General features: G+C 40.2%; 1 protein-coding gene across 1 annotated transcript in view; it reads left to right on the plus strand.

The window, feature by feature from the left end:
• The window catches only part of PLD5 (phospholipase D family member 5), a 427,488-nt gene that overhangs the window by 193,444 nt on the left and 209,356 nt on the right, over positions 1 to 24,688 (plus strand). The window contains exon 2 of the mRNA XM_061382516.1: positions 35 to 171. Within this exon, the coding sequence (XP_061238500.1) occupies positions 35 to 171 (137 nt within the window). The remainder of the gene's footprint in view (positions 1 to 34; positions 172 to 24,688) is intronic.

Raw genomic sequence — 24,688 nt, forward strand, 5'->3', positions numbered from 1 at the left:
ACTTACTTTTCTTTATCTTCTTTCTCTCTTGCAGTCCCAGCAGAAGTGCATCGTGATCTTTGCGCTGGTGTGCTGCTTTGCCATTCTCGTTGCATTGATATTTTCAGCTGTGGATATCATGGGAGAGGATGAAGATGGACTGTCAGAAAAAAATTGTCAAAATAAATGTCGGTAAGAGGTAACAAACAGAAATTTAAAAATTCTCTTTTAGGGAGTGGGTGAGAAAATCAGAGGGGGTCTTGGACAGTGAGAGAAAAATATCATAAACACACATGAGCACCTAACTGCCTATTGGGTTAAGCTGAGGCATGAGTCGCTGTCCACTGCTGATTTTACATTTATTTAGACTAAGGGAATAAAAATGAATCATACTTTACTTCACTTTACAGTTTGGGAATATTCTGTACAGAAGTGTGTTGACAAAATGAAATTTTGCAACAACCTGCCTTTCTGGAGACCTCTGTGTATGAGGTTTTGATTTGTTCCATAATAAGCTCAGCAGTAATGAAAGCCTCCACAGACTGAGGACGCCGTGCTAGTTGTTGTTAATCAGAAGTTAAACACACATCTCAGGGAAAATTCCAACTTAAAATTAGGGATCAAATAAATAAGCATATTTATGAGAAGACATGCACCTCCTCAGTCTGTCCCAGTTTAGCACAAAGTTTATTTTTCATCCAGAAACTACAACAGCTTTATTGTTACATATCTGTATTATTTTTTCTTCAAGTACACTAAATAACATTTCCCTAGGGTCACTTCTGACTGCAGAGCCATCATAGCATGGTTTTATCCTCATAAATCTCCTCATCCAACTCCTCCCTAGGTGCTACTTTGTTTTTTGAGGTTCGTAGGAGAATGTAAAAAAGTACCAAGATGTGGCAGAGAAACAAGAGGTTTATTTTTATGTTTGTGTGCTGCAGAGTCGAAGTGAGGCCATAAAATTACATGGTTATTAGGAATTAGTGCTTGTAATGAATTTTAAATATTGTTTTTTCCCTTTGAAAAGCATTAGTCAAAGTGCCCCTCTTTTCTAGCTTAAAATCAACCACAGCCTAGTAATGTATATGTAAGTTTTTATCCTAGATATTTTGCCTTGAGGGTTGAATGTCCGACAGGAAAAAAACATCTGGATAAGACAATAGAAATTTGGGGTTCTTTTTAACCCATGATACATTATAGTTTAATTACTAGGCGACCGTGCTGTATAGAACGGGTACAAGAGAGAAATCAGTATACATTTTAGGTTATTCCTTCATGCTAGATAGGTGTTCCTAAATATGTTTACTTCCCAGACTGAATTTGGGAGGAAAATTATATTGGGATTATCAGGAAAGCAATAGAAAAGCAATAGATCATCATTATGTTCCTCCTGAAAACTGTCTGCGTCACGACCTTGTGCTAATCTGTTACATGACACATATAAGCATACTGTGGGCAGGGGGCCAGTGACTCATACTTATTCACTGGGGTGGCTCAGCCCCTCGCTCTCACCTCACCTGTAATGAAGACTGCTGAGTACTTTAAATGGCAAACTCCAGAATCTAGAAGGCAACTTTGTAAAGATCAAACTGTAATGACTTCCATAAGACAAAATACCTAGGATCTTTTAACAAACGTTATGAGTTATATGTTTTTTACAACAAAAAAAGGGGAAACCTTCAAATTATGCCTATTTTCACTTGGAGAAATCTATTATAAAATTTAATCTAATTTTAATTTTCAACTCATACAACTGGAATTTGACCTAGTTATTTCTTCCATCTTAATCAATAACTAAATCCTGATGACTCAATATTGCTTCTCCCTCCATCTAGAATGTATTCTTCCAATTACCAACCATTTTCCTGCTTTCTTTTCCTTGGGTAGTTGCAATTATTGCCTTGATCTCTAGGTTGCATGTGCTAAGTTGCTTCAGTCATGTCCGATTCTTTACGACCCTATGGAGTATAGCCCACTAGGCTCCTCTCTCCATGGGATTCTCCAGGCAAGAATACTGGAGTAGGTTGCCATTTCCTTTTCTAGGGGATCTTCCCAACCCAGGTGTCGAACCCAAGCCTCTATATCTCCTGTTTGGCAGGCAGATTCTTTATCACTAGTGCCACCCTGGAAGCCCTGCAACTCTTTTCCAGAACTTGCAGCCCCTCCAGATCTTCCTTTCGTCTACAGTCTCTTCTGTGTCTTACATTTCTTTTCTCCTGCATTCTCAGCCTTGTCACTTTTGTATATCTGCCTAGGTTATATCTGGCTTCCTCCTGTCCTCATCCTGAGAAGCTTCTGCTTTTTCTCCTCTCTCCAGAGCACAGGGTGGAGGCAAGGCAACTGCAATTTCTTAAACCCCCATCCAATCCCAGTCTCCAGTGGGACAGTCCATTCCCCACCATCAATTGTTCTCATTTTAATTTGATGAACTTTTCTTATGTCAGTCACTATCTCCTTATCACTATAGGCAACATTACCATCTAACTTCCAGGACTCCCTCCTTTTGTACCTGGCTAACAGACCTTCTGGGCTGGGATGGTGGCTCAGCAGTAAAGAATCTGCCTGCAGTGCAGGAGATGTGGATTTGATTCCTGGATCAGGAAGATCCCCTGAAGAATCAAATGGCAACCCACTCCAGTATTCTTGCCTGGGAAATCCCATGGATAGAAGAGCCTGTCTGGCTACAGTCCATGGGATCGCAAAATAGTCGGACATGACCGAGTGACTAAACAACAGCAATAGGCCTTCGAACCACCAGTCCCATCTCTTGCCATCATCATTAGTAACTGTAAAAATTTTCAATACCCTAGCTTTACTGTATTTAACTACTTCAAGTCAATAAATTTAGTGTCCACTTTGCCTTTGCACCTGCCAGCAAACTGCTCTACCTCCCAAGTAGCTTAATGTAGTGAAAGACCATGGACTTTGAAATTTGAAAGATTTGGATTCAAATGTACATTCCACCACTTACTGACTGTGTAAACTTGGGCAAGATATGTAATTTATGTTATTCACCTTTTTGCATAGCAACAAAGGACTGAACAAGGAGTTGCAACATAGTTCATGAGACAGTCATGGTGACTGTGGTCAGAAGTGCAGTGGGAAAGCCAGAGGAGGTTTAGGGGAGTGGCCTGGCAGAGTAGAAAGAGGAAACCTGGCTTTGGATGCCCCTCCACTCCTGATGGGTTATGAAAACTGTTTTAGTTTTATTTCCCTTAAAATGGTAGATTAAACAAAATCTCTCTCACAAGGTTTTATGAGGCTTCAGTAAATTGTATAAATCTACAACCAAGCCACAGGAAACTCATAACAAGCAATATATAAATGTCAGCCCTCTCCCTGTCCCTTCCTAAGCATACAGAATCCCCCTTCTCTAGTCGCAACTAGCTTCCTTCCCACCACCGCCCCCCAGCTTCACACTCATCCTGAATCTACTCTTCATCTTGATTTTAGTAGTCTTTGATTCTGTGGAGGTAAACAAAGAGAATGAACATATGAGAATGAGTGAGGTAAACATGAGAACAGAGCTATTGATCCAGAGCTTGCTGTGGCAAGGCAGTTCACCTCAGTCACTTGTGTTTTAGCAGAGACTCAGAGGCAGGCAGCGGAGGGGGAAGTTCATCGTGGTGTGCCCTGTTGGCCTGGTGGAGCTGGAGGCAGGCTAGCTAGAAGCAGGCATCCTACGTGATGGGTTAGGGGTACGTATTTGTTTTCTCTGGTTGGTTCTAAATTGGAAGTAGGGACAAAAATTAGGGAAGATGGCAGTTATTAATCAAGTTATGGCTATCTTGATTTCAGAAGTTATTGTTTAGTTTCCTGGATTATTATTAGAGATAGCAATCCTCTTTCCTACAAGTCTGACTTAGAGCAGGCTGACTTCCTGGGCTGGTTATTATAGATAAGAAGTTGGTTTCCTGGGCAGGTTGCTGCAGGTTATGAGGTCAGAGTTCTGCCATATATGTATATCCATACACACACACACACACACACACATATATATATATATATATGTGGACTGGCCATTACTGATTTGCATATTCAATCTCCCTTTTCCCTAAACCTCCTCCTATACTACCAGTCCCTTCTGGTTTCGTTTTGTTTTTATCCATTTCTTAGACCATGACCAGTGTGTCTTGGATACTTACTGTAGCATCCTGTACTCTTACTTGCCTCCTTGGATCTTGTGCCTCAACAATGCTGCCAGTTCTTAAACTGGTTGACTCCTAGTCCCACCCATCCTATTCTCAGGGCATCCTCAGCCATTGCTCACCCCCGCCACCTGCTTGCAGAGAGAGTGAGTTCCTTGTTCTTCAGTCCTGGGTTCCTTGAAACAGGGATGTCCCAGGTAAAAGAAGTAACATTGTTTGGAGATGCACCCACTGAGTACGCTAGTGCTGATATAGACTAGGGGGGAAAACCACCAATCTGCAGAAGTCCTAGCATACCAGTCTCAACTTAGCCCTTCTCTACAAAGTTCTAGTCCTCCTCTCATGACCTTTTCCTGTCATTAACCTTTCCAGCCTCAAGGTGGTGCTGAGGAAGTCACATGATGCTCAGCTTCCAGTTACCCTTTACTCACTCACATCGTTTTCTTTTTATGTTCTTCTCCTTATATGGGCTCAGATGGTAAAGAATCTGCCTGCAATGTGGGAGACCAGGGTTCAATTCTTGGTCAGGAAGATCCCTGGAGAATGGAATGGCAACCCACTCCAGTATTCTTGTCTGGAGAATCCCATGGACCGAGGAGCCTGGCAGGCTATAGTCCGTGGAGTCACAAAGAGTTGGACACGACTGAGCGACTAACACTTTCACTCGCAAAGTTTTCTTTTTATGTTCTTCTCCTTATGGTGTCATTATCTTAAAGAGTGCTGCTTGCTCAGTGCAACCTTTGCTGAGATCTCATTACCTTTGTAATTAAGCTCCCTCTGTGTTTGTAGCTCTCCTCACTCCTGAAAGTTGAAAGAATACAAGACATCCTACAGTCTGTCAGCAGCTTCTCACTGTTTTGACATCCCCTTTCCAAGGTCTCTTTACCCAGTGTACTCTTTTCTAAATATATTACTTTAACTCATTTTATCTCTACTAGCTAGCCTAAATACCTTTCTGTCCTCTGAAAGATTCCCGCTCTGAGTCATACTGCCCACTCAACATGTCTTTCTTTGTTGAGTTTTTATATGTCTCTCTAAAACATGTATCTCCCAATAAATATTATCCAATTTGTGATTTATTATTTCCTGATTTATTTTATTTCTCTTCTTTTTATTACTTCAGTTCAGTTCAGTTCAGTCGCTCAGTCGTGTCCAACTCTTTGAGACCCCATGAATCGCAGCACGCCAGGCCTCCCTGTCCATCACCAACTCCCAGAGTTCACTCAGACTCATGTCCATCGAGTCGGTGATGCCATCCAGCCATCTCATCCTCTGTCAACCCTTCTCCTCCTGCCCCCAATCCCTCCCAGCATCAGAGTCTTTTCCAATGAGTCAACTCTTCACATGAGGTGGCCAAAGTACTGGAGTTTCAGCTTTAGCATCATTCCTTCCAAAGAAATCCCAGGGCTGATCTCCTTCAGAATGGACCAGTTGGATCTCCTTGCAGTCCAAGGGACTCTCAAGAGTCTTCTCCAACACCACAGTTCAAAAGCATCAATTCGTCAGCGCTCAGCCTTCTTCACAGTCCAACTCTCACATCCATACATGACCACAGAAAAACCATAGCCTTGACTAGACGGACCTTTGTTGGCAAAGTAATGTCTCTGCTTTTGTATATGTTATCTAGGTTGTTCATAACTTTCCTTCCAAGGAGTAAGTGTCTTTTAATTTCATGGCTGCAGTCACCATCTGCAGTGATTTTGGAGCCCAGAAAAATAAAGTCTGACACTGTTTCCACTGTTTCCCCATCTATTTCCCATGAAGTGATGGGACCAGATGCCATGATCTTCGTTTTCTGAACGTTGAGCTTTAAGCCAACTTTTTCACTCTCCACTTTCACTTTCATCAAGAGGCTTTTGAGTTCCTGTTCAGTTTCTGCCATAAAGGTGGTGTCATCTGCATATCTGAGGTTATTGATATTCCTCCTGGCAATCTTGATTCCAGCTTGTGTTTCTTTTATTACTTAGCTTCTGTAATACTGTTCTAATAGTAGAATAATGATACCCTCAATTATAGTTTTCCATAAGAGTCAATAAAATAACTGCTCTAAATGTATCTTCCAAAGTGTATTTCAACCAACCTCAGTTTTTATGCTCAGAAACAAGGTCTTTTGACCTCGGTAAATGACTTTGACCTATTTCTCTGTCTCCTTGTACTGAATTTGTGTGTACTTTCCATCATTTTCCTGTGGGTTTTTGATTGCTAATAAGTCCCTAGTAATATAAACTTCCACGTCACTTGATCACCTGAGAGGGTGAAAGGCAGATTTTCTAGTTTTACCAAGAAATTATATTTCAGTAGGCTCTGGGGCATTATTGAGAGTCAAGAATGACTTAAATGGCCAGTTGAGATTGTATACATCCTGTGTTTGGGCTAATTTGTGGTTCACTAGTGGCCCTAATTATTTTACACCATTCCCGCAAGATATAACTATGCACTATGATGTTTCCCACATGTCACATCCCCAGGGACCAGAGATGCTGGAACTTACCTCCCACTGCTGCTCACATGCAGAACACCTGCTCACCTGTGGAACTCACCCATTCAGATGAGAGACCTCCATTTTTCATTTTGCTGTTATACCTCTCTCCCCTGGACGAATCCTACATCAGTGGTTTTGGATTGTTACTGCCCTACTAGAGACCGCATTAGACACTTACTAGAAGAAGGACTTTTCTTTACCACACCTTGTGGATAAATGCACACAGAGTCACTTTTCACCTTGTTCCTGTTCCATCTCAAGCCCAATTCCCATAAACTATAGTAATGTAAACTCTCAATAAACAAGCTAAATACATTTCTAGGTGGGCTGTTGTTGACTTCTAAACATATTGATGGATGTTTGCTGTCATTTCTATCCAGGTAATTATTAATTATGTCAACCCCTGCTCCTGGGCTTCCTCACACTTGCCTCTCATCCTTGTGCATCAGTCATGGGTCTGGGTGACTACTAGCCTGCTTGGGCTCACTCACAAATCTGCATATCCATTTTAGCTTGTGCCCATTTGGTCTGAAACATAAAGGGAATGGGAATGGACCAACTCAGTCTGTCTCTCTTTAGCTCTCTCTCTATATATACATATACATATATATATATATATATATATATATATATATATATATATAATCCCCACTATTCCTGAACCCAGTAATTTGCTTTTACCATAAAGTGAATGGACTTGGGTCTGTATAAAATGGGACCCATGTAATATTTTAGGCTGGGTAATTAACGTATAAGTTACTATATATGTGTTCAGTTGCTCAGTAATGTCCAACTCGTTGCAACCATATGGACTATAGCCCACAAGGCTCATCTGTCCATGGGATTTTCCTTGGCACAAATACTGGAGCGGATTGCTATTTCCTACTCCAGGAGATCTTCCTGACCAAGGGATCAAACCTGCATCTCCTGCATTGCAGGTGGATTCTTTACCACTGAGCCACCAGGGGAGTAGGGTAAGTTATAATAATTGTTCTCTAATAAAGGGTGGCCTAGACCACCAAGGTCTGGCTACAAAAAGTATAGTAAGGGCAGACTCACTTTAATAGGGCACCTCCGCCACCAAACACACACACACACTTTATATACATTGTATAAATTTTACAATTTCTCTGTTAGAAAGCTGGCTTCCCTATTTTATGTTTTTCGTATCTTAATTTTCTGAATTTCTTTCTCTGATCCATTATTTACTTACTTTAAAATAATATACTATATTCATGAAAGTGCAAAAATGTTAGTTGCTCAGTCATGTCCGACTCTTTGCAACCCCATGGACTATATAGCCTGCCAGGCTCCTCTGTCCATGGGATTCTCCAAGCAAGAACACTGGAGTGGGTTACCATTTCTTTCTCCAGGGGAATTTTCCCAACCCAAGGGTCGAACCTGGGTCTCCAGCATTGCAGCCAGATTCTTTACCATCTGAGCCACTGAGGTATCTATATATTAATAACCCAGTTGCATCTCCAAAATAGGACATATATAGTGTGGATCATCAATATATAACATTTCTAGAAGACAGTGTTGAGAGACCTTTTGTGCATTGACAACCACCTCCTAGTAGTTTGTACTATCTTTGTTATCATGACCTTAGAGCTATTTTAACAGATACAACTTGCTCCAATAGACTATAATCATTGTTTTCCCTTTTAATGCCCTTTTTATTCTTGGCTAGAAGGAGCTGTCTTTTGTACATTTGGACATTGTTCTAGATATCTCTGAGAGCAGCCTTGCCTCTTGGAAGCTACAAGCTGTTCCAGCCCCGTTTTGAATTTTCTGATTCTGAGACCTGGTGTTTGTCTCCTGTCTAATGAATCCTGGTTCCTTTCATGGAACATTCTATTAAATATCAAAACTTTAAGTTCTAAGAGTGTCATTAAATTATCCCCCAAGGATATTGGTGATGAGGATATAAGGACACCAGAGAAGAGGCTTTTAAAATTGCTTTTGTGACTGAGCATCATTCCTTCATCCTTTTTCCTTTCCTTCCTTTCATATTATAGAAATAAGAACATGGACTATAGGGGCCAAATTCCCTGTGTTTGAATTTGGCTGTACCACTTAGGAGAATTGCAATTTGGGGCAAATTTCTCAATTTTATTATCACACTTTTTTTCATCTCTATCATGAAGACAATTATGATGTCCTATTTGAAAGGTTTCTGTAAAGACTAAGTATGTTGATGCAAGTACCTTTCAAACAATAACATTTGTCATGGTAAATGCACAGTAAGTGTTGACTCTTCCTTTTATTAAGGGACATAAGTTCATTATAAATATTTGCAGTCTCCTTTTACATTCCATTTAACTTTGCTCCAAAATAAGAGTTTTTTCATCCATTTGTTTTATCCTTTTCTTAAGCTACAAATTTTTCCTCTATTTAGATTAACTTTAATCTACCATGGTTTATATTGACAAACCCAACCATGTTTTTAAATTAGTGTTGCTCCCAAATTTAGAAGACTGGGTTTTTGGCTTCATATTTGACATTTGTGTGCTTTTCTGTCTAAAGAGAAAGAGAAACATTAATCTACACCCCTCCACCCCCAAAGAACAGGAAAGAATATAAAAGCCTAGAGCACCTGGTACTACAAATAGATTTCTAATGTACTAAACAACACTGACTCGATGGACATGAGTTTCAGTGAACTCGGGGAGTTGGTGATGGACAGGGAGCCTGGCGTGCTGCGATTCATGGGGTCGCAGAGAGTCGGACACAACTGAGCGACTGAACTGAACTGAAACCAACAATCATGATGAAAGGTGGACTAAGGCAAAAACTGGCTCTAGAGCTTTTGTTCTAGATTTTCTCCTAGTTTCTCCATTTTAGCTCACAATGAACCTGTTTCCCTTATAAATTTCTTAATGTATTTTTCCTTTTATAATGCCAGTATCAAAAGTGAGCCATTTTACCTATTTCTTTTTTTAATTGAAGTATAGTGGTGCTTAGAGGTAAGAGAACACGCCTGCAATGCAGGACACTCGGGTTCGATCTCTGGGTTAGGAAGATCTCCTGGAGATGCAACTGGCAAGCCACTCTAGTATTCTTGCCTGGGAAACCCACGGACAGAGGAGCCTGGAGGGCTACAGCCCATAGGGTCACAAGGAGTCAGACATGACTTAGCAACTAAACAACAAGACAGTTGATTTACCAAGCTGATTTACAATACTATATTCATTTTGACTGTGTGATGATTCAATGATTGAGTATATGATGATTCAATTCAATATTATTGAATCAAAATAATGATTCAATAGTTTTATAGATTATACTCCATTTAAGGTTATTATAAAGTAATTGTCTATATTCCCCATGTTGTACAATAATATGTTCTTGTAACTTATTTATTTGTAACTTATTGTACCTCTTAATGCCTTAACTCTATCTTGCTGTTGCTGCTGCTGCTGAGTCACTTCAGTCATGTCCGACTCTGTGCGACCCCATAGACCGTAGCCCACCAGGCTCCCCCATCCCTGGGATTCTCCAGGCAAGAACACTGGAGTGGGTTGCCATTTCCTTCTCCAATGCATGAAAGTGAAAAGTGAAAGTGAAGTTGCTCAGTCGTGTCCAACTCTTAGCAACCCTGCAGCCCACCAGGCTTCTGCATCCATGGGATTCTCCAGGCAAGAGTACTGGAGTGGGGTGCCATTGCCTTCTCCGAACTCTATTGTACCCCTCCCCATTTTCCTTTCTTTACCAGTAACCACAAGTTTGGTCTCTTTTTTTGTGAGTCTGTTTCTGTTTTGTTATATTCATTTGTTTGTTTTAATTTTTAGATTCCACATACAGTATTTGTCTATCTCTGTCTTGGACTTATTCTCCAGGCAGGTCCATCCATATTGTTTCAAATGGCAAAACCCCATTCTTTGTTATGACTAATATTCCATTTTATACACACACACACACACACACACACACACATATTGTGTCTAGTGGCTAAGTCATGTCCAACTCTTGGTGACACTATGGCCTGTAGCCTGCCAGGCTCTTCTGTTCATGAAATTTTCCAGGCAAGAATACTGGAATGGGTTGCCATTTCCTTCCTACATATATATATCACATCTTTATCCATTCATCTGTTGATAGTTTCTTAGATTGTTTCCATATCTTGGCTATTTTAAATAATGCTGCTGTGAACACTGGGGTACACGTATGTTTTTGAATTAATGTCTTTGTTTTCTTTGGATATATACACAGGAGTCGAATTGCTGGATTATATGGTAGTTCTATTTTTAGATAAACCTCCGTACTGTTTCCCACAGTGGCTGCCTCAATTCACAGTTCCACCAACAGTGTACAAGGGTTCCCTTTTTTCCACATCCTCTCCAGCCTTTCTGGTTTGTAGATTTTTTGGTAATGGCCATTCTGACAGGTGTGAGGTGTCTCGTTGAGGCTTTGATTTGCATTTCCCTAGTAACTGGTGATCTTGAGCATCTTTTCATGTGCCTGCTGGAGATTTGCATGTCATCTTTGGAAAAATATTTATTCAGGACTTCTGCCCATTTTTTAAATTGAGGTTTTTTTTTTTTTAGAGTTATATGAGTTGTTTATATAGTTCTGATATTAACCCCTTATCAGCCATATCACATTCAAATATTTTCTTCTGTTTAATAGGCTGTCTTTTTGTTGTTATGTTGATGCTTTTCCTTGCTGTGCAAAAGGTTTTACATGTAATAAGGTCTCGGTTGTGTGTATTTGCTTTTGTTTCCTTTGCTTTAGGAAACAGATCCAAAAAAATTATTACACCTATTTATGTCAAAGTGTGTTCTGCCTATGCCTTCTTCTAGGAGCTTTATGGTCTGTGGTCTTACATTTAGGTCTCCAGTATATTTTGAGTTTATTTTTGTGTACTGCATAAAAAATATTCTCATTTCATTCATTTAGAAGTAGCTTTCCACTTTTCTCAGCACCACCCACTGAAGAGACTTTTTTCCTCATTGTATATTCTGGCCTCCTTTGTCATAGATTGTTGTTGTTGTTCAGATGCTTAGTTGTGTCTGACTCTTTGCAACCTCATGGACTGCACCACACCTTCACTGTCTCCCAGAGTTTGCACAAATTTATGTCCATTCAGTTGGTGATTCTATCTAAGCATCTCTTCCTCTGCCACCCCCTTCTCCTGTGGCCTTCAATCTTTCCCAGCATCAGGGTCTTTTCCAGTGAGTTAGCTCTTCCCATCAAGTGGTCAAAGTATTGGAGCTTCAGCTTGAGCATCAGTTCTTCCAGTGAATATCCACAGTTGATTTCCTTTAGGATTGACTGGTTTGATCTCCTTGCAGTCCAAGAGACTCTCAAAAGCCTTCTCCAACTCCGTAATTCAAAAGCATTGATTCTTCCTTGCTTAGCCTTCTTTGTGGTCCACCGCTCACTTCTGTACATGACTACTGGGAAAACCATAGCTTTGACTACAGGCCTTTACCAGCAAAGCGATGCCTCTGCTTTTTTAAACGCTGTCTAGTTTGTCAGAGCTTTTCTTCCAAGGAGCAAGCATCTTTTAATTTCATGGCTGCAGTCACCATCCACAGTGATTTTGGAGCCCAAGAAAATAAAGCCTGTCACTGCTTCCACTTTTTCCCCTTCTGTATGTCATGAAGTGATGGAACTGGATGCCATGATCTTAATTTTATTAACATTAACTTTCAAGTCAGCTTTTTCACTCTCCTCTTCTACCTTCATCAAGATGCCCTTTAGTTCCTCTTCACTTTCTGCCATTAGAGTGGTATCATCTGCATATCTGAGGTTATTGATACTTATCCCTGGCAATTTGATTCCAACTTGTGATTCATCCAGCCTGGCATTTCACATGATGAACTCTGCATATAAATTAAATAAACAGGTTGATGACATACAGCCTTGTCATACTCCTTTCCCAATTTTGAACTAAGATCCCCTGGAGAAGGGAAGAGCTGCCCACTCTAGTAATCTGGCCTGGAGAATTTCATGGATTACAGTCCATGGAGTTACAAAGAGTCAGACATGACTGATCAACTTTCACTTTCACTTTTCACTTTCCTTGTTCCTTATCTGGCTCTAACTGTTTCTTCTTGACCTTCATATGGGTTTCTCAGAAAACAGGTAAGGTAGTCTGGTACTCTCATCTCTTTAAGAATTTTCCACAGTTTGTTGTGATCCACACAGTCAGATTTTAGTATAGTCAGTGAAGCACAACTAGATGTTTTTCTGGAATTCTCTTGCTTTCTCCATGATCCAGTGAAAACTGGCAATTTGATCTCTGGTTCCTCTGCCTTTTCTAAGCCAGCTTATACATTTGAAAGTTCTCAGTTCTCATACTGCTGAAGCCTAACTTGAAGGCTGTTGAGTATAACCTTGCTAGCATGTGAAATGAGCACAGTTGTACAGTAGTTTGAACGTTCTTTGACATTACCCTGCTTTAGAATTGGAATGAAAACTAGTCTTTTCCAGTCTTGTGGCCACTGTTGAGTTTTCCAAATTTGCTGACATATTGAGTGTAGCACTTTACAGCATCATCTTTTAGGATTTGAAATAGCTCAGCTGGAATGCCATCACCTCCACTAGTTTTGTTCATAATAATGCTTCCTAAGACCCATTTGACTTCAGGATATCCAGCTCTAGATGAGTGACCACACCATCATAGTTATCCAGGCCATGAAGACCTTTCTTGTATAGTTCTTTTATGTATTCCTGCCACCTCTTCTTAATCTCTTTTGCTTCTGTCAGCTCCTTCCCACTGTCATGTCCATCCTTGCATGAAATGTTCTCTTGATATCTCCAATTTTCTTGAAGAGATGTCTAGTCTTTGTAGTTCTATTCTTTTCCTCTATTTATTACATTATTCACTTAAGAAGGCTTTCTTATCTCTCCATGCTCTTCTCTGGAACTCAGCATTAACTTGGGTATATCTTTCCCTTTATCCTTTGCCTTTCACTTCTCTTCTCTCCTCAACTATTTGTAAGGCCTCTTTAGATAACCCCTTTGCTGTCTTGCATTTATTTTCCTTTGGGATGGTTTTGGTCATTGCTTCCCACACAATGTTATGAATCTCCATCCATAGTTCTTCAGGGTCTCTGTCTATCAGATTTAATATCTTGAATCTATTCATCACCTCCACTATATAACATTAAGGGATTTGATTTGATTTAGGTCATACCTGAATGTCATAGATTAATCAACCACAAATGTATGGGTTAATTTCTTGGCTGTCTATTCTGTTCCACTGATCTATGTACCTGTTTTTGGCCAATACCATACTGTTCTGACTACTATAGCTTTAGTCTGAAGTCTGGGAGCATTACACCTCCAGCTTTGTTCTCTGTTCTCAAGATTACCTGGACTATTCATGGCCCTTTTTGATTCCATACAATTGTGAAGGTTATTTGTTCTTGTTCTGTGAAAAATACTATGGTTATTTTGATAGGGATTGCATTAAATCTGTAGACTGCTCTGGGCATTTTACCCATTTATTATTGGCTCCCTGTTTTCTTTCTCCAGTTCTAAACTCCTTTCACTTTCCTACAGCCCCAACCTTACCTCTCCTGAATGTCTGTTTAGAGATTACTTTGAGAAATGGCATCTATGTGGTATAATTTGTTACTTCAGCTTTCTTGTCACCTTAGAATCACCAACTGTCTTTACTCATCCTTCCCTCCTCCCATTTTTATTCAGAGGAAGAGATTTTTCTTGCCTTTTTCAAAGATAACCATCTCTATGCCAATAATCCTGTGGAAATAAATTAAGAACAAGCGAATGAAAAAATTAAAGACTATTCAGAGCTTGCTATAGTAAGGCAGTCAGTCACCATCAGTTGCATTTGGTAGAGGCTCAGAGTCAAGCAGAGAAGGGGGAAAACTTTATAGTTGGATAAGGAAGACTTCATGTGTGCACTTATTGGAAGCTGTTGGCCTCAGGATGCTGGAGGTGCATTAGGTTAGGTTCCAACTTAATTAAAATGAGACATCCGATGTGATGGAGTAAGGGAGCATATTTCTCTATCTGGTTGTTTCTAAGTTGGAAGCATGGACAAAAATTACAGAAGTTATAAGTTATTAATCAAATGAGAAAATCCTGGTTATTTTGGTTGCAAAAATTATTGTTTGGCTCTGTGGATTATTACCAAAGATAGTAGTCTGACTTTCTACATGTCTGACCTATATGGCCTGGCTTCCTAGGCTAGTTATTGTGCATAAGATGTTGGTTTCTTGGTTCAGATCAGATCAGTTGCTCAGTCATGTCCAACTCTTTGCGACCCCATGAATCGCAGCACGCCAGGCCTCCCTGTCCATCACCAGCTCCCGGAGTTCACTCAGACTCACATCCATCGAGTGAGTGATGCCATCCAGCCATCTCATCCTCTGTCGTCCCCTTCTCCTCCTGCCCCCAATCCCTCCCAGCATCAGAGTCTTTTCCAATGAGTCAACTCTTCACATGGGTGGCCAAAGTACTGGAGTTTCAGCTTCAGCATCATTCCTTCCAAAGAAATCCCAGGGCTGATCTCCTTCAGAATGGACTGGTTGGATCTCCTTGCAGTCCAAGGGACTCTCAAGAGTCTTCTCCAACACCACAGTTCAAAAGCATCAATTCTTCGGCACTCAGCCTTCTTCACAGTCCAACTCTCACATCCATACATGACCACAGGAAAAACCATAGCCTTGACTAGATGAACTTTTGTTGGCCAAGTAATGTCTCTGCTTTTGAATATGCTATCTAGGTTGGTCATAACTTTCCTTCCAAGGAGTAAGCATCTTTTAATTTCATGGCTGCAGTCACCATCTGCAGTGATTTTGGAGCCCAAAAAAATAAAGTCTGACACTGTTTCCACTGTTTCCCCATCTATTTCCCATGAAGTGGTGGGACCAGATGCCATGATCTTCGTTTTCTGAATGTTGAGCTTTAAGCCAACTTTTTCACTCTCCTCTTTCACTTTCATCAAGAGGCTTTTTAGTTCCTCTTCAGTTTATGCCATAAGGGTGGTGTCATCTGCATATCTGAGGTTATTGATATTTCTCCCGGCAATCTTGATTCCAGCTTGTGTTTCTTCCAGTCCAGCATTTCTCATGATGTACTCTGCATATAAGTTCAATAAACAGGGTGACAATATACAGCCTTGACATACTCCTTTTCCTATTTGGAACCAGTCTGTTGTTCCATGTCCAGTTCTAACTGTTGCTTCCTGACCTGAATACAGATTTCTCAAGAGGCAGATCAGGTGTTCTGGTTTCCCATCTCTTTCAGAATTTTCCACAGTTTATTGTGATCCACACAGTCAAGGCTTTGGCATAGTCAATAAAGCAGAAATAGATGTTTTTCTGGAACTCTCTTGCTTTTTTCATGATCCAGCGGATGTTGGCAATTTGATCTCTGGTTCCTCTGCCTTTTCTAAAACCAGCTTGAACATCAGGAAGTTCACGGTTCACATATTGCTGAAGCCTGGCTTGGAGAATTTTGAGCATTACTTTACTAGCGTGTGAGATGAGTGCAATTGTGCCGTAGTTTGAGCATTCTTTGGCGTTGCCTTTCTTTGGGATTGGAATGAAAACTGGCCTTTTCCAGTCCTGTGGCCACTGCGGAGTTTTCCAAATTTGCTGGCATATTGAGTGCAGCACTTCACAGCATCATCTTTCAGGATTTGGAATAACTCAACTGGAATGCCATCACCTCCACCAGGTTTTTTCATAGTGATGCTTTCTAAGGCCCACTTGACTTCACATTCCAGGATGTCTGGCTCTAGGTCAGTGATCGCACCATTGTGATTATCTGGGTCGTGAAGATCTTTTTTGTAGAGTTCTTCTGTGTATTCTTGGCACTTCTTCTTAATATCTTCTGCTTCTGTTAGGTCCATACCATTTCTGTCCTTTATCGAGCCCATCTTTGCATGAAATGTTCCTTTGGTATCTCTGATTTTCTTGAAGAGATCCCTAGTCTTTCCCATTCTGTTGTTTTACTCTATTTCTTTGCATTGATCACTGAAGAAGGCTTTCTTATCTCTTCTTGCTATTCTTTGGAACTCTGCATTCAGGTGTTTGTATCTTTCCTTTTCTCCTTTGCTTTTCACTTCTCTTCTTTTCACAGCTATTTGTAAGGCCTCCCCAGACAGCCATTTTGCTTTTTTGCATTTCTTTTCTATGGGAATGGTCTTGATCCCTGTCTCCTGTACAATGTCACGAACCTCATTCCATAGTTCATCAGGCACTCTATCTATCAGATCTAGGCCCTTAAATCTATTTCTCCCTTCCACTCTGTAATCATAAGGGAGTTGATTTAGGTCATACCTGAATGGTCTAGTGGTTTTCCCTACTTTCTTCAATTTAAGTCTGAATTTGGCAATAAGGAGTTCATGGTCTGAGCCACAGTCAGCTCCCGGTCTTGTTTTTGCTGACTGTATAGAGCTTCTTCATCTTTGGCTGCAAAGAATATAATCAATCTGATTTCAGTGTTGATCATCTGTTGATGTCCATGTGTAGAGTCTTCTCTTGTGTTGTTGGAAGAGGGTGTTTGCTATGACCAGTGCATTTTCTTGGCAAAACTCTATCAGTCTTTGCCCTGCTTCATTCTGTATTCCAAGGCCAAATTTGCCTGTTACTCCAGGTGTTTCTTGACTTCCTACTTTTGCATTCCAGTCCCCTATAATGAAAAGGACATCTTTTTTGGGTGTTAGTTCTAAAAGGTCTTGTAGGTCTTCATAGAACCGTTCAACTTCAGCTTCTTCAGTGTTACTGGTTGGGGCGTAGACTTGGATTACTGTGATATTGAATGGTTTGCCTTGGAAACGAACAGAGATCATTCTGTCGTTTTTGAGATTGCATCCAAGTACTGCATTTCGGACTCTTTTGTTGACCATGATGGCCACTCCATTTCTTCTGAGGGATTCCTGCCCACAGTAGTAGATATAATGGCCATCTGAGTTAAATTCACCCATTCCAGTCCATTTGAGTTCGCTGATTCCTAGAATGTCGACATTCACTCTTGCCATCTCTTGTTTGACCACTTCCAATTTGCCTTGATTCATGGACCTGACATTCCAGGTTCCTATGCAATATTGCTCTTTACAGCATCGGACCTTGCTTCTATCACCAGTCACATCCACATCTGGGTATTGTTTTTGCTTTGGTTCCATCCCTTCATTCTTTCTGGAGTTATTTCTCCACTGATCTCCAGTAGCATACTGGGTACCTATTGACCTGGGGAGTTTCTCTTTCAGTATCCTATCATTTTGCCTTTTTATACTGTTCATGGGGTTCTCAAGGCAAGAATACTGAAGTGGTTTGCCATTCCCTTCTCCAGTGGACCACATTCTGTCAAATCTCTCCTCCATTACCCGCCTGTCTTAGGTTGCCCCACGGGCATGGCTTAGTTTCACTGAGTTAGACAAGGCTGTGTTCCTAGTGTGATTAGATTGACTAGGTTTCTGTGAGTATGGTTTCAGTGTGTTTGCCCTCTGATGCCCTCTTGCAACACCTACCATCTTACTTGGGTTTCTCCTACCTTGGGCGTGGGGTATCTCTTCACAGCTGCTCCAGCAAAGTGCAGCCATTGCTCCTTACCTTGGATGAGGGGTATCTCCTCACCGCCGCCCTTCCTGACCTTCAACGTGGGATAACTCTTCTAAGCCCTCCTGCGCCCATGCAGCCACGACTCCTTGGCTGCTGTATATGTGGGTCTGAATTCTGTTTTTATATATAATCTGAGTATTGTCCATTTGTGTGCTCAATTTCTTATAGCCTTTTCATTGCCCACTTACAAACACAGCCAGTATTCAAGTCTTGTTCTTTCTCATTTCCTATTCTCTGCTTTGGCAGAGTCATTCCTGTGATTTCACCTCTACTTCTTATCAAGTAATTCCAAAATCCCTAGCTCAGGCTAATGATTCCTCTCTTGTCGTCTTCTCTCCTTGTGCACCAACTAGACGATCTCTTTCTGCCCACGTGATATTAATGTAGAGCACCTAGAACCCTGCTTGAGTTAGGTACTCACTATATGTTATTTTCTTTCTGTTTGGAGCCTGTACTCTGTGAGGGTATTTGCATTCTCCTCGGGACCTGGGCCAAGGTACTCCACCTGCATCTCACTCCTTTGCCCCCTTTCCACAAATTCAAGGCCATTTCATTTCTGGAATAGCAGATGTGGCCTTCTACAGGTACTGTAAACATTTCTATTTTTAAGTTGTCTCATCATCTAAGATCAAAACTCCCTGAGAACAAGGGTTCCTGTCTGTTTCTCTCTCTTGGTGTCTTAGAGTGTCTCACACATCAGGACTGAGCAGCTAATCTTGTTTAATGGGCAATAATTTCCATGAAAAAACAATGTTATTTCTAATACTGTTATAATACTGTTTAGTATTGTTTAACAATATTGTTTGTTTGCTGCTGCTGCTGCTAAGTCACTTCAGTCGTGTCCGACTCTGTGCGACCCCATAGACGGCAGCCCACCAGGCTCCCCCGTCCCTGGGATTCTCCAGGCAAGAACACTGGAGTGGGTTGCCATTTCCTTCTCCAATGCATGAAAGTGAAAAGGGAAAGTAAAGTCACTCAGTCTTGTCTTGACTCTTCGCGACCCCATGGACTGCAGCCTACCAGGCTCCTCCATCCATGGGATTTTCTAGGCAAGAGTACTGGAGTGGGGTGCCATTGCCTTCTCCTATTGTTTGTTTAGATAATATGTATTATCTAGGTAATTTTCTTATCCCTCCATGGTGGAATTCATTTTGGGAAAATAATGGGATTATGAGAGGAGGAACTGAAGATTATAGATTATATACTTAAAGGCTCTCATGTGGAAGTTGGTTAGAAAAAGAAATCTGCTGAGAAATTGCTAATATGTAATAGAGTAATCTAACACATACTTTTTTATAACTATCACTGAATAAATAACATTTAATATTGAGAATGGAAGATAAATGCTTAGTTTTAAATGAAAGAAAAGAGAGAGAAGTCTTCAAATATTTAAATATAGGTATTTTTATGCTTCTGTACTCTACTTTCATTTGGGGGAAAAAGTGAAAGTGATAGTCGTTCAGTGGTGTCCGACTCTTTGTGACACCATGGAATGTAGCCCACCAAGCTCCTCTGTCCATGGAATTCTCCAGGCAAGAATACTGGAGTGGATAGCCATTCCCTTCTCCAGGGAATCTTCCTGACACCAAGCCCTGTTTCATTTGAAATGTCGCTCATTAACATTTTAATTTCACCACCGAGTCAAGTAAAATTCAGATTTCCTGAATTGTGAGAGATTTGCTTAGCCCAGTGCCCAGGAAGTATTGTTTATATTCCCATAGTTAAAATCTCAAAAATTATTTTTACTATAATGTTTTATATTTAGCATTTAATGTTTAAAGGAGGAAATTCTAGACAGTGTGATACTTCCTGATGGTCTATAATTACCACTTGGGAAGCAGGAGAAGCTAATTATTTCTAAGTTTTAACTTTAATGAAACTTAATATATGATTAATGATTTTGACATTTCCTGTTGCCAGGTTTGTTTTGCAAAAAAGATTATTTCAATGTGGTATATATTTTTCAAAAAGTTCATTGAACCCTTATAAGCACAGTCATGTCTGATCATCGAGAGTGGTGTCAGGCACAAAAAGCACAGCTGTCTTTTCCCCGGATGGCCTATTTCAGTTGCCTATGCACAAAGGATGTGCATGCGTACTAAGTCGTGTTCAACTCTTTTGTGACCACATGGACTATAGCCCACCAGGCTCCCCTGTTCATGAGATTTCCCAGGCAGGAATACTGCAGTGGGTTGCCATTTCCTTCTCTAGGAAATCTTCCTGACCCAGAGATCAAACCCACATCTCCTGCATTGGCAGGTGGGTTCTTTACCACTGAGCCACCAGGGAATCTCATAGCAACAGTGAAGAGCCCAGCCCTTAACCTGGGGAAGAGAAACACTGACAAAAGAAGAGGGGAGATAAACAAAAGAAAACGTAGCTGGGTGTGCCTAATGGATATTTTTATGTTTTGTTTATAGACCTGTAATTAGAAAAACTTTGGAATTGGAACTTTCAATTAAAGTAATTGCCTTGATTATAAAGAGTATATTGAGACAAAGTTTTAAAAGAAAAATCTGCTGAAGAATTCACTGGAACTCAGCTTCCAAAATTGCAAAACTTGAAATTTAGAGCAGCTTGCATATTTAGAAAGCATCAATGAAGAATGGGCTCACATTAGAGTAGGAACTTTGAATTGCGGGTCTAAAAGACATGGCTGCATACAATCAGAGTCTGCAATTAAACCTCACACACCAAAAGCTAGTTTTCATTTGGTATTCACCCTTGATGTGGCAGTGTGTTTGGACCACTAAATTTAAGTTTAGAAGACCTGGGGTCAGTCCCATTTCTGCCGCTTCAAAGACAGTAGGTCCCTAAATGAAGCCACAGTATTCTCATTTATAAACTGAGGATGACTATTCTTCCAGGCTGTTGTGACATGAAAGTCAGTTAATGTATATGTAGAAAATGTCTAGCTGCTTTACCAAGTGAAGCATCATATCATTCACTTGCTTTTTGAACCACATTCACAAAGACAAATAGTACCCAGAAATACATTTTTTGGTATAAACCACATCTGGTGAGGCTTTGACTTCTATAAAAATAGAAATTGCAGTTTGCCAAAGCCATATAAGCCATTGAGAGGTTTCAGACACCTGGTAGCAGAAGTCAAGGTACAGTGTGGGTGTGTGTGATGCCCAAGAGCATGTGTGGGTTTGACATCCAAGAAATCTGCATACATGTCTCCACTTGGCCACCCACTGTGCCAACCTGGTCATTTAACCTGCTAGTGTCAGCTGTAAAATGACGGTGATGGTACATATACCGTAGTTTTGTTTTGATTTTTTTAATTTATTTTTTAATTGAAGGATAATTGCTTTACAGAATTTTGTTGTTTTCTGTCAAACATCAACATGAATCAGCCATAGGTATACATATGTCCCCTCCCTCTTGAAACATAGAGTTTTATAAAAAGAAAGTGAATTAAAATGAGTGACTTGGATGACTAATCGGAAGAAACCTCTATAGTGGGTTGGAGATCACTTCTTTCAAGGTTAATCTACAAAACCCATCATCTTAGATTTACCCCAGGCGACTTTGCTTGCTTTATTCCTCCCACATCTCCAAGTGATGCCATTAGAGTCTTGCTTTTATAAGCAATGTTATACAATTGGAAAACTAATATATACAGATGACAAAAATACACAAATGCACAGTCTTACAATGAAACATAATCTCCCTCTTATTGCAGACCCTGGATCTCCTTGCCCAGGGGCAAACATGCTGCCATGATTCTGTATATCTTTCTGGAATTATGATTTTATATATGCCTGTATGTATTTGTATATATTTATAAACATACATATATTTATAATATTATGTACATCTGTATAACTCTCCCTTTTTCTCACATATGGGAGCAGATAGAAATGGGTTTGCATCTTGTTTTTGTGCCTTAGTTTTTTTCTGGACATCTTTAAATATTCAGATGTGGCTTCCCAAGTGGCTCAGTGGTAGAGAATCTGCCTGCAATGCAGGAGGCACAGGTTCTATCCATGGGTCAGGAAGATCCCCTGGAGGAGGGCATGGTAACTCACTCCAGTATTCTTGCTTGGGAAATCACACGGACAGAGGAGCCATGGGGTCACAAAGATTCAAATACGACTGAAGCGATTAAGCACACACACATGATCTGTGTCTGCATAGCATTCATTATATGGCTATACAGTTCATTTAATCAGTTCTTTATTGATTTAGTGAACATTTATGTTCTTTGGGGATTTTGTTGTTGCTGTTATATCAAGAAGTGCCACAATGGATGGAGCTACACACACACACACACATTTAAGCATATCTAAGAGGTTATCTTTAAATTCAAGAAATGGAATTGCTAGGTTACAAGGTACATATATGCATTTTAAATTTGGATTGTTAGTATAAATTGTATTACAAAGGTTCTGTATCATTAAGATGTAAAATTACTTGTTTCACCTACTCTTGCCAACATTGTGTATTATCACATTCTTTATCTTTGCCAATCTGATAAATCTTAAAAATTTATATTTATTATCTTTTTTAAAATTATGATTTAGGTTGAAAATCTTCACCCATGTTTATGAGTCATGTCTGTTTCTTCATCTGTGACTCAACTGTTCATGATTTTTTGTATAACATGTGGTTTGGTAGAGGACATGGAAAAGTGTGGTTTGGTAGAGAACCTAGTAGAACACAGCAAAATATCTAAGACCAATACAATAATCATCATCATAGTAGTAATAGTAACAAAATAAATGACATAACATGTGGAGCAAATGTATTTTATTGGAGAGGTATAATGAGCTTTCTGATCCTTTCTTTCAAATTAGAAATAACAAGTTGTAGGAGATATTTACAAAAAATTATTGTGTTTTATTTTTGTAGAACAATGAAAATTGATCTTGTGTACATCGATAAGGTGAACTTTCACTGTGATCTCTTTGCTTCAATAACTGTGACATTTGCTACATGAGATGAGCCAGACTTGTCCCTTGTTATAAATCAACTACTTTATTCTGAGCGCTCTTTTAGAAATATTGCAGGCTGGGATATTAAGTTATCTAGCTGTTATGCAGATGCTGTCTTGTCTTTAGCATGCAATTCTCAGTAATGCTATTTACTAGTAACTGAGGGTAGAGTCAACTATTCCATTTTCATTTGATTGTCACATTATCCTGGTAGAGAGTCCTTGTCACAGAAAGGATTTAAAACTACATTCCCAGGTGGCAGTGGTCTGTGACCCTCCACAAATGACCAGTTTTAGATATTATCTGGCTTTGTTATTGCAATCATCACTTCTTGTATATCAAAATATGCCAGCTACTATGTAAGGTACTTAATGTTATCTCATTGATTCTTACAATAAAGCAGATGTTACTATCCTTCTTTTACCAAAGAAATAACAGGTTCAAAGTTATTAAATAATCTGCCTACCTAATAACGAGTCAAGCTGGGTGCAAATCCAGGTCTTGCTTACTCGTTTGTTTGTTTTTTTTTCTGATACTTCAGGGGGCTGCAACGGTAAGGGCTGTCCACCCAAGTAGGGAGTAGTCCATGACATTTACATACATTGTCCAACACCCCAGCCCTTCCACAGTACGGGTGAGCTGTGGAACTGTTTCCTCCAGCTAGCTCTCTGCCTCTGCCTCCATACTTCATGTTTGTTTTATCCAATAACGTGAATATCTTCCATCACAAGACTTCAGCTGATGAAACAGACCTACCTTTATTTCCTGTACATACTGGGTTGGGGTGGAAATGTTCAGATTAAGATTTATGACAACAATATGTGGAATCTAAAAAGAAATGATACAAATGAATTTACAAAACAGAAAGAGACTCACAGGCTTAGAGAACAAATTTATGGTTGCCAGGGGCTAAGGAAGGGGGAAAGGGATAGCTAGGAAGTTTGGGATGGACAAGTACACACTGCTGTATTTAAAGTGGATAACCAAGAAGGACCACCGTCGAGCACAGGGAACTCTGCTCAATGTTATGTGGCAGTCTGGATGGGAGGGAAGTTTGGGGGGAAATGGATACCTGTATATGCATGGCTGAGTCCCTTTGCTGTTCACCTGAAACTATCACAGCATTGTTTATTAACTGGCTATACCCCAGTACAAAATAAAAAGGGTTTTAAAAAATAAAAAGTAAAGTTATTTTCCTCTAAAACAAACAAAAAAAAGATTTATGACAACAGGCAAAGTATCTTGTGCCCTAGAAATGAACCCTAAGAGAACCCGTAAATTCTGAATCACTGCAATCTCTCACAAAATTTGTCCGCCTCATAGTGTCCCAGCCCATAGCTCTGGGCTTCTCTCTGTCTGGATTTCCCCACCTCAGAACTATCCCCTAGGTGGGCCTTGGCCTCCTCCTGCCCCCTTTCTGCCAGCAGACCCTGTCCTGAGGTCTCAGCATGCTTCCTCCAGGACTCATAGTGAGCTTTGCATAGACGAGGGGCATTTTCAGTGAACATATTGCTGCCTGCTGAAACCTCCCCTTTGATTTCACTCCTAAAAAAAAAATCTGCTTCTGAATTTTGCAGGACTTTAAGGTAT

The sequence above is a fragment of the Bos javanicus genome, chromosome 16 (assembly GCF_032452875.1).
Source record: "Bos javanicus breed banteng chromosome 16, ARS-OSU_banteng_1.0, whole genome shotgun sequence".
In the NCBI taxonomy this organism is placed as follows: Eukaryota; Metazoa; Chordata; class Mammalia; order Artiodactyla; family Bovidae; genus Bos; species Bos javanicus.